Source organism: Leishmania braziliensis, chromosome 29 (assembly GCF_000002845.2).
Source record: "Leishmania braziliensis MHOM/BR/75/M2904 complete genome, chromosome 29".
Taxonomy (NCBI): domain Eukaryota; phylum Euglenozoa; class Kinetoplastea; order Trypanosomatida; family Trypanosomatidae; genus Leishmania; species Leishmania braziliensis.
Window position 1 is genome coordinate 1,145,909 of NC_009321.2, and position 10,638 is coordinate 1,156,546.

Sequence of the window (10,638 nt, forward strand, 5' to 3'; positions counted from 1 at the left end):
TCACAGAACAGGGCGGTACGGGAGAAACTCCACCTCATACGTCGGTGGAACGTACTCGCCTAGCAAGTCGTACGACCGCTGCGGCGTAACATCGCGGCGGAACTCGGTCACGTGCTCCGCCCACAGGTGATAGCGACCAATTTCGTACCACAGTAGTGCAACGAAGAGACTGAGGCCGCCGACGTTCTGTCGAGCAGAGCCGCTTTTGGCCATTAGCCGCGCAGTGCATCCAATAGTGCCCATGCCAGCTGCGAAGAAGCCGCTTTGATGACCCAGAAGCCCATTGCCAACCTTGTGTGCCTTGATGCTGTTGTAGTAGACGACGCTGATCGCAAACATGCCCATCCACCACTTCTCTCTGTTGCGCACCTTCATCGTGAGACACGTCATAAAGGATGAAAAGAGGCAAAGACAGGCAAACCACAGGCCGCTCTTGGGAAGCACTGAAGCAGGATGCAGCACCGCGACAGGGTGGAGAAGCGGCGCATAGGCACCGGCATAGTGATACCCGCGCCGGTTAACGTCTTCCTCGTCGCCTCTATCGAAGAGCAACTTGCGCAGCGCAAAAGAGCCACTCATTGCGTGCGGCGTGCCATCACTAGTGCGCACTTGTTCTCAGAGGCTGAGAAAGCTACGAGAGAGCCGGACACGGAGAGAGCAACAGCAACAGAAGAGCAACACACTTGGAGTGTAGCCGTGAACACGGCAATACGTGCATGGGTGAGGGGGACCCGAGAAGGGAGGGGGAAGAGGGCTAGTGAACCAAATGAAAAAGAGTACCTAACTTCCTATGAAGAAGGTTTTCTGATGCGTAACGGCCGTATCATGCATAGGGGGACACGTCTACTTCGGTGGCGTCACCGTCCCGAAACTCACAGCATAGGGCACGACACTCACCACATAGACGGGGATCACTGCACAGCACATCAGTCCACGTATGTCGGGTAATGTAATACGACGGTACTGCTACTGTGAGTAATACGTTTTCTGGAAGGCGGCTCAGCCGCTGACTCTCTGGCACTTCTCGCACGTCGGCCTGTGTAAGTTGATCCGAAAATACCCAGCGGTAATGCGGAGTTTTAAACGAATGGGGACACACCAAAACAATCGCTCATACGCCTACAGAGGCCCGCTAATAGCCACTCCCTCCTCAGACCTTGAAGGCCACAGAGCACCTCGATCTTCACACACAAACGGAGGAGAACCGCAACAAAAAAGGTGGGCGGTACGGCGAGAATGAAAACAGCCACACAGCGAGTTTATTATCTTCGCTATCAGCACAACACACAACTACTCGAAGAGGTCCATCGCCCGCCCCTCCACCCTATGGTGCTGCTGTGTCGCAGCCGCTTGTGTCTCGCGGCAATCGAGCGAGGAGGCTACCTCGCACACTTAGCGCGGGAGGGGTGCAGGCAGGGTCACCATATTGTAAAAAAACGCTTTGGCAGCTCTCGTAGGGGTAAGCAGGCACCGGTCTCTTCGGAGGTCCGTACGCGCACACCCACCTCAAGCCTAGCAATCACACACAATTCAACGCATCGCTCGCTGAGCGTTCTATCAGGAGGATTATCAAAGCTATGAAAAACTAGCGGCATGGAAGCAGTGATCCTCCTCGCCTTGCAATGCCCTCTCACTGCCTCAGCAGAAGTGATATAGCCCCAGCTCACCGCTGATGAGAAGCACCGACCACATTTATCATCCTGCTCTCACGGATGCAACGACAAAAGACTGCACTGCTCTGCTTTCAGCTGTTCAGCAACTTTTGCATTTGCAACAAACCGTCCCCCACCTGCTCTGGGGATGAAACCCACAGCTCACACATACATTCGGCGCTAAGATCGTTCTTCCAGACTCCATCTACTCCACATACTGCTCACCTTGGCATCAACAAACAGTGACCAGAGCATGAAGCCACGTATCAGGGGGTAGATAATGGCACCAAAACGTCTCGCGTACGCACCGTCTATCTCATCCTCTCGTCATTGTGCAAAACAAAAGTCACCACGCCCACTATACCACTGCATTGTCGAGAATGCCGGACAGCAAAACGCCAACACTACAATCCACACAATTTGCAACCGGTCTACGACGCCAGGCCGACGGTGCCCAAAGCCGCAGTACGCGGTGCGACCCGCTGTGGCAAAAGCGTCTTGGCGGCCGCACCCTATCGCGCCATGAGGGCAGAGATGCTGCGCGTACGGGACGACGGGGGGGCGCTGCTCGCCGAGCTCCGCACCGGCACCTGCGCGTACCTTGCATTCCTGCAGCGGCAGCCGGCTCGCAGTGGCGACATGGAGTGCAGGTGGTGCGCCGCCAGTCCACGGCGCGCGCGCTGTGGTGCCCCCCAACCCTGCCTGTTTGGCTGCTGTTGTTGCTATGGAACGGGGGGAGGGGCGTGAGGAGTGACCCCGCCGCGGCGTTGCGCCAGGTGTGCTACGCGAGATTGGCGGGCCGCTCGAGGCGGGAGGCACTGCTCGTCTCATGCGGTGGCTTTGCACGCCGTGCTGTGATTGCGCACCCCGCCCACGCGCTGCGCGGGCTCTCCCCGCCTGGTGTCTGCGGCTGCCCCCCTCCCTCCCCCGCCCTGCGCCCCGTCCGGGCGACAAGCGGTGGGTTCTTTGTGCGCCGGCCCATGCTTCTCCACGGGTCCCTGCCGCTCAGCTCGCCCACCCCTGCCAAGGGCGTGCGGCCCCTGGAGACGGCGGGGTGCCCCTGCTGCCACAGCCGCATGGCACCGCCGGAAATGGCAGGTGGTGAGGAAGGCGAGCCCGCCAAGAGAGCAACGCCGTCCGGGCGCAGGTCCCAAGATCCAATAGGGCGAGCGCGGTGCGCATGCGCTGCGAAGCACAGCTGGCATGGCGTATGAAATCCAGGCAAGGGATGCAGAGGTCAGCAGAGCACGAGTGATGGACAGGAGGGACGCGCAGAGGTGCGTGCGCGCGAGGCGCCGGGGCGGGAAGCGTGGGGAGAGCGTCCCGCATTGCGTCATCGAGTCCTCCAGGGTCGCCACACCACATGGCGGAGTGCCGTGGCTTGGGGCGACTGAGGGTGGGGTGTGGCATGCAGGCGGGACACGCCGTCCGCGAGGGCCCTGGCCTGAGGCTGGCCAACGTCCTGCCTGAGCGCAGGCGGCATGCACCTAGACCAGGCCCCTGTTACCCGCACGACAGGCCGCCACCGCCCACGAGCAGGCACCCCGGGGGCGGCCCGCCGGCATCAAGGCGTGCGGCCCAGCCTAGGCCGTCTGGCGCTCATCGCGCGGCACGCAGGCGACAAAGCAGCGGGGAGGGGCCGGGAGAGCCGGTGAGCCGCATGGCCCGATTCACTGGCAGACGGTCTGCCCTGGCGGAGTTGGATGCAGCCGCACTCCTACAAAGGCAGGGGAGCTGCGGCTGTGGGCCCCCATTTGTTTGCGTTGCCCCCCCCCCCTCCCCTCCAGGAAGGACACTCGTGTGGTGAACGTGGATCCCCTGCTCGTTGTTAAAGGTTTTATTGTGTTCTCTTGTGTGAAGCTCTGAGTTTTAGTGGCTGCTGTGGATTTCGTGCACTGTCTTCACGTGGTTTTCAGTGTTGCACGTTCGCGCTGTCCTACGCGTACGGAGAGTAATGGCGTCGATTTTTGTTGTTCTCGGTGTGGTTCACTGATTAAGGACGAAAAGAAGATGAATTGCAGGATCTTTGGAAGCTGCGTGCCTGAAGTTGAGGGATTTGCTTGGCACGACGGTAAAAGTGGAAGGAAATCCCTTGTTAAGGTGTTGTGCGTAGGTTTCTAGTTTGCGTATAGTTGAGGGGGCATGCTGCCTCTCTGGGTTTTCTAAAACTGTGCTCCACAGAGGTGAGAGTGAAAAGTTTTTAGGCACGCACCTACACACGCAGAAAGACGAAAACTGCGGTTGCCCTGGCGGTTATTCGAGAGAGTTGTAATCTATTTTTGCATCTCGCGCGTGCTCAGAGGGAACGGTACGTCACTGATGCCCTTCTTCTCTCGCAGTTTCAGGGCTGCCAGTCACAGGTGCGGTGGATCTCAAGGGATTTGCACACCTCTACCGACGCAATCACCACTCCCCGCTAAATGTCGGGTGTGCGCTTCTCAAGAATACGTCAGGAGGGAATCTTGTGTGGATTGTGAGTTTTAGCGTCTTAGGGGACACTGCTTCATCATCTCGTCCTCCTCTCTCACAACCCCCATCACTCCTTTCTCTCTGCTTCGTCACTGTTTTTGGTTTCATCGCATGGCTTGTGTGCAAGCACATTTTTCTCCCACTCACCGCTCTTTTTTTTCTCGCTGCAGCTGTGTAGCGTGCAAAATCGAACGCAGCGGTGGCCGCACTGGATCGCTTCGTTGTTTTCTTCCCGGAACACCGTCACAGCACCTCTTCTCGCAGCTTGACCGTGCGGTGCGTAGCCATGGAAAGCGCAATTTTTACACCGGAGCTCGCGGCAGCTCCGTGCCACGCTAATCCGGCCGTAACGGTTACCCTACCGGTTGTCGCTGCGACATTAGGCGGGAAGTCGTTACGGCCGGCACAGGACGATTACGAGGCTCAGTTATACAGATTCAAGAGTACCAAAAGTCGCGCGTTTCTGCAGGATCGCCAGGAAATCACTACAAACCTTCCGCATCTCTTGCCCGACGGCATTTCGTACGCTGCCAACTTTGTCTCCTTTGACCACCTGCGCGAGTGTGGGGCACTCAGTGAGATGCGCCATAATGAGGCGAGCATCACCGCCGACGATTTACGTCTTCTTTACGAGGCTCGGTGTCTAGACCAGGACCTCGCTCCTTCGTGGCAACGAGAGGTGCGGTTCATGGAGCTCATCAGCGCCAAATGCAAAGGCAACTTTTTCTGCTTACCGGAAAACGGACTCGGTGTATGCTGTGCTGAGGCCTTGGCCGCAGCTCTCTCTTGCAACAGGCACTACAGTGTTCTCGATCTCTCGGGCAACCGCCTGCGTGATGACGGCGCGCGCTTCATCGCACAGCTCATCAAGCGAAACCGTACGCTTGTCCATATCGATGTAGCCTCAAATGACATTGGACACGTTGGCGGTGTGCTCTTAGCGCGCGCCCTTCTCGAGAACGACACGGTCATCTCGCTTGACATTGGCGCCCGCGCTGGGACGAACGGCAACCACATTGGTACCCCCGGCGCAGAGGCATTTGGGGAGGTGCTTCGGAGAAACAAGGTACTCGCCAGACTCAACGTGAGCAGCAACGGCCTTGGGGCTGTTGGTGTGGCTTTTATTGCCTCCGCTCTCGAGCACAGCCGCTCCCTCACGTGCCTCAATCTCTCCAGTAACAACCTTGGCTTTGATGGCGCCCGCGTCCTCGCATCGAGGTTGGAGGTCGCACATGTGACACGCTGGGAGCTTCCGCGCAATTACCTAGGCGACAAGGGCGGTGCGTGCCTTCTCGATGCACTGGCAGGGGCAATTCGAAACGGGCATGACGTCGTGGAGTACCTGGATCTGGATGATAACACCCTTGGTGAGCGGAGCGCCGAAGCTGTTGGCAAGGTGCTGTCTGCATCCGCCACGCTCGTCACCTTGCGACTGAACGGCAACCTACTTGGCGCAGGGGTAAAGGCGATTAGTACGGGCCTTAACGAGAATCATAGCCTGAAGTCTCTCTTCCTTCGCAAGTGCTCCATTGATCAGATCGGAGCCGCCGCGCTGGGTGCCACTCTTTACGTGAACTACACACTGGGCCAGCTGGACGTGAGCAACAACCGTGTAAAGGATGGCGGCGCTGTGGAATTAGCCAAGGGGCTTGCAGTAAACAAGTGCCTTACGATGTGCAACGTGTCCTCCAATCGCATCGGCCACGTTGGCGGGCTGGAGATGGCAAAGGCTATACAGAAAAACCGAACGCTGCGCCACCTCAACCTGCGACATAACTTGATGCTGGAGGCCACAGGCGAGGCCATTAGCGATAGCTTCCGCATTAACAAGACCCTTGAGCGCCTCGACGTGTCGTACAACGACTTTTCGTACGCCTGCGCAATGTCAATCGAACGGGCGTTGGAGCGTAACAAGGCATCAAACAAGACGCTGCTTGTTCCAAGGTTGCAGGCGAACATCGACGCCTTGGCGCCCAAGGAGAAGGAACTGAACCGCGCTGTTGAGGACATCGAGCTGGAAAAGCGCATGGTGCGGGACCGCGGTGAGGAGTTGATGCGGCGTGGTGAGGAGGCGCGTGTCGTGGCAGAGAAGCTTCGACGCGAGATTACGGATCTGGAGCGCGTCTTCGAGAAGGCCTCTGCTCTTAGCGACGCCGCAGAGAACCTATTCCGACTAACAGAGGACCGTGTCACAAACAATCTGACAGAGCTCAAAATGAAGCGAACCAACATTGACACCCGCATCCAGCAGGAGAGAGACCGCACCGATCGACTAAACCGCGAAATAGAGAAAATCCGGCGGCAAATCAAGCACCTAGAGGAGGCAGAGAACGAGCGTCTGGCGCCGCTTCTGCGTGAGCTGGAGGAGACCGAGAGGGACCGCACCCGGGAAATGGCCGACGCGAAGTTCGAGGGGGAGAGGCTCTCTGCGTTGGAGCTTCGGCAGAAGGAGCTTCAGATCGCTGCGAGTAGACGCTCTGCCAAGAAAAAGTGAATGCGGGTGCACGCAGACTCTCTCAGACGCCCATGCCCTACACCCCTTTCTGACCGCTAGCGATGATAAGCGCTTCTTTTACAAGTATGTATATTAGCCTGTTTCGTTATTGTTCTCTTCGTCCACTCACGCACGCGTGCATTCTGCTGTGTGCTCAGATGCCCTCGCACGTGCGCGCGTCTATATATGTTGCTGGTGCGTTTATACGAATGCGCAGATCGCATATTACGCTTCCACCGAAGTAGCTGCCGATAACAAAAAAAAGACGTCGGGGCGAGCATCTCACAAGAAAACGAGGTGAACGTGAGTAGGAAAGGAGTACAGGGAAAGCGTCTCGTTTTCTCTTCGCGAACGCCCACCCAGCGGTGCACGGGCCTATACGTGCGCGTGGCAGAGTACGTGCGCATCTCTGCGCATTTTGGTAGATGTATGCGTTCATTCAGCGAATATACTTCTTATCGTCTGCGTGTGACTATATTATCTTTTAACGCATTTTCTCCTGCCCCGCGCGGCATGGCACCATACCGAAGGTGTCGTCTACACTCCTCACTGCGGTGCTACTGCCGCGCTCCTTTTTGTTTTAGGGTACTCCTCTTACCCTACCTTGATCTCTTGGGACGGGGACGACGACGTCATTACCGTCTCTTCTCCTTTCCACCCCGTCGCGAGCCAGAAGAGACTAGCGAGCGCCGAATAGGCACGGTCTGCATGCCGCGACTTATCCACGCATCGCACAGGCCAGAAGGGGGACGGGGTAATGAGAAGCTCACGAAGTCTGTACCGAAAACGGCAAACGATTTGGCCGCGCAGTCTCTCGCAAACCTCTGGCGGCGTCTGTTTCAGAGTTACGTCCACTTCACCCAGCCGGGATGCGAGCCTTTTGTTTCTGATAGCATCACAGATCTCGACTGTGTGGACGACGTCGCTAACGCTGACACTGCCCTTGACACCTTGTGGGCCGCGGGCTTCGCCGCATCCTCGGCGCCAGACGCCCTCATAGTGCATCTCTTTCTCGCTAACGAACATTTCGACGCTGTTTCGTGGATTATTGCGTTTTGCCTTGTGGATCGCCTGCAACTCAGCCACTATGTGCGCCAGCGACTACGGGTGCTGTCGTTCTTGCAGCCGCGTGAGAATAGCAGCAGCTGTTTTCTGAGGCTTGCCAAGGCCCACGTTACGCAGCTATTGTTTACGGCGTACTCGCTTGCCTTCAAGTGGCATTTGGACTACACGGTCTCCGTCAAATATCTCACGAGTCTTCTTCCGCATGCACGTAGCACTCGAGGGCGTATCCTTCACCGCACAATCCAAGAGGAGCTCCGCGTTCTTGAGACTCTCGAATTCAACTGCGCTGTGTCGCAGAACCACTTGCTGCAGTTGATGGATCACTTCTTGACAGCGTCCGAGCGCCGCTACGTTCTGCACGTTGTTCACAGAGAATGATAGCCGGTCGCGACTTGCTTGTTGTTGAACCCCCTCTTCACTCCGGCGCTCGACGCAGCCGCTTCCCTACCGTGCATTTCCTGTGCTGGTTTCGTCTCCATCACAGCATAATAACTCCGAGTGCCGTCATGCCGACAGCACGAATTCCGCCTTTTTGTTTCCTTCTGCTCTGCTAACCCTTTTCTCTTCTGCTTCGTCGCCCCGCTTCCCCGCAGTCTTGGGCATGCCAATAAGAAATGCGCGCCTTACAAGTGCAAGCGTTGCCGCGTCACTATTCCCTCGCCTTCCCGGATCACGTTAGACTGTTACTCTTCCCTGTGCCATGGCTACCCGGAGCAGCGAGAGAAGGAGAATTTCGTTTTCTCACTTCGTCTATACACCCTCGACATAGATGTGCTCCGAGGTAAACAGCTGAAATGTATCAGTTGCCCATGCTGATGCGGTTCTCTTCGCACTACGATACCTACGCTCACCTCACCCGTTTCCCTTCCCTCTCCACCGTATTCTGTACCACCATATGTGGGCCTCTCTCCTCTCTTCTTTCAACGCATCTGTCCTCGCTCATGCGCCTTTTCATTTTCTTCTCACGTGAATACGCGCATGTGGGTAACATTGACGCCCCCCCCCCCCCTGCTGCACTTGGACTCGTGGGCACGTCTAATTTTTCGATCCCCCCTTTTCCTGTCGGTCGGTGCGTGCGCGCGCTTATATGAAGCCCACGTTTTTCTCCTCCTTTCCCCCTTTCCTTACTTCCCTTTCTTCCTACCCCATTTTTCTTTCCTTTCTTGACTCCAGTAGTTTTTCTTCACTTTGCTCTGCCGCCCTTCTAGCTTACATCCTCAATCATCAACTGTTCTCCTCTGCATAAAAGGCCATTGTCACTCATTCTGTTGATTGTGAAGCAACTTCTCTTCTCCACACCGTACTCTGCAACAGCACTTCCGCCACTCGCACCCCGTTCTCTTTTTCCCGCATCAGCTTCCACATCTCCCATTGTTATTCATTGATTGATTTCTTCCACGAATTATATCGTTGAGGACTTCTTCCTTGTGTTTTGCATTTTCACGCAAAATGTACTTGCCGAACACGAACGCCTCTTCGCAGATCATGCAGTTTCCCTCTAATCAGTCCCAGCAGCAGTTTTCTGCAATTTCTTCCTACTCCCCACAGCAGCAGTTTATCGTTCAGCACCCCCAGCAGCAGGGCGTGTATCAGACGCAAAACCCGCAGCTCGTTCCGATGAACATTCCGTCGCAGTCCAATCAGCAGTACGTTGGTGGACCAACGGGCACGATCTACGAAGGCGGAGTCCAAGGATCGGTGAACCAGACCTCCCCTGAGCACAATGCTGCCCGTCACAACAGAACACAGATGATTCCAGTTCCGTCCAACGACGAGCGATACCGAAAGCAGCTCATTGTGAACTACCTTGCCCAGGACGTCACCAGTGCCGACCTACACACTCTCTTCGCGCGTTTTGGCCCCCTCGACGGCGCGCGAATCATCTTTGATCGCCAGACAAGCATGCCTCGCGGCTATGGCTTCGTTTACTTCCGCTATCCCGATAGCGCCAAGCAGGCTGTGGACTCCATGAACGGCTACGAGTTCCACGGGAAGCGCCTCAAGGTAGGGTACTCGACCAACCCACTCAACATTATCTCGAGTGCACCCTCGAATCAATACTCTGCCGGGCAGGTGAAGTAGCGTAACCTGGAGCGTATCGCTGCACGTGCGTGTATGTGTGTGTGTGCGCGTCGTTAATTGGGTGATGAAAGGGACTTCCACGCGCTACCTAGCGGGACACTTTTTCGCTTCTCCTATCTTATTCTTCTAGTCATGTTTGTGAAGGTGGTTCATCTCCATCCGCTGGACACGGACAAGAAACAAAAGTGATGTTTTCAAATGACAGCAAATACTGCGTATGTGCGTGGATGTATGTGTGCTGACATCCTCCTATGCGTATGCGTTGTTTTTCTCTCCCATCGATAGTACCGTGCGAACATCTGCTCAAGCGGAAGCTGCCTTTTTCTGGTGCACCACCTGTTTCTACCTTGATGTGGACTTTCTTGCGGTTGTGCCGTCACACGCTCTCACTGTTCGCGGACCGTCTCTCCTTTTGACCTCTTTTTTTTTTTTGCCAGATTGTTGTCCTTCATTATGATTGTCATGATTTTGAGTGACCTCGTTTTTCTTTTTGTTGTTGTTCCCCCACCAGTCTTTACTTCAGCCTTTTTCTCTTTCAGGGGGATTACTAGCGCATTTCAATTCATATTCGTTAACGTGCATTCCTCTCTTCCCTCATTCCCATATTCCATCTCTTTGCGGCTATATCTGTTCTCTCTTTCTGTAGTGCTTAATCCATTTAGTCCTACCTTTCTAGTGTGTATCGTCGTTGTTTCTTTACTTTTCTCTTCGTCTGCATTTCGTGGGTGCACCCTCCTTTTCGCTGTCCCCCGTTTTCCCCTGATTTTATTTTTCTTTCTTCTTTCCGCTTCCTTTTCTTTGCCCTTTCCTCCGTCTCCTCCTCTCTCTTAGCCGACTTCTCTTTCTGCCCCTTGTTTGGACCTGTGTAGGCACGTT

General features: G+C 55.8%; 4 protein-coding genes across 4 annotated transcripts; 3 read left to right on the plus strand and 1 right to left on the minus strand.

Moving 5' to 3' along the window:
* On the minus strand, positions 1 to 579 carry LBRM_29_2860 (conserved hypothetical protein; the record flags this gene model as incomplete). The annotated part of the gene is made up of 1 exon (XM_001566578.1): positions 1 to 579. One exon carries the CDS (start codon positions 577 to 579, stop codon positions 1 to 3), a length of 579 nt encoding a protein of 192 aa, XP_001566628.1.
* Positions 580 to 4,407: 3,828 nt separating this feature from the next.
* LBRM_29_2870 (ribonuclease inhibitor-like protein) lies at positions 4,408 to 6,615 on the plus strand (the record flags this gene model as incomplete). Its single annotated transcript, XM_001566579.1, has 1 exon — positions 4,408 to 6,615. One exon carries the CDS (start codon positions 4,408 to 4,410, stop codon positions 6,613 to 6,615), a length of 2,208 nt encoding a protein of 735 aa, XP_001566629.1.
* A 708-nt stretch (positions 6,616 to 7,323) lies between these two features.
* LBRM_29_2880 (conserved hypothetical protein) lies at positions 7,324 to 8,058 on the plus strand (the record flags this gene model as incomplete). The annotated part of the gene is made up of 1 exon (XM_001566580.1): positions 7,324 to 8,058. The coding sequence occupies one exon, from the start codon at positions 7,324 to 7,326 to the stop codon at positions 8,056 to 8,058; it is 735 nt and encodes a 244-aa protein (XP_001566630.1).
* A 1,071-nt stretch (positions 8,059 to 9,129) lies between these two features.
* On the plus strand, positions 9,130 to 9,762 carry LBRM_29_2890 (conserved hypothetical protein; the record flags this gene model as incomplete). The annotated part of the gene is made up of 1 exon (XM_001566581.1): positions 9,130 to 9,762. One exon carries the CDS (start codon positions 9,130 to 9,132, stop codon positions 9,760 to 9,762), a length of 633 nt encoding a protein of 210 aa, XP_001566631.1.
* Between the last annotated feature and the right edge of the window lie 876 nt (positions 9,763 to 10,638).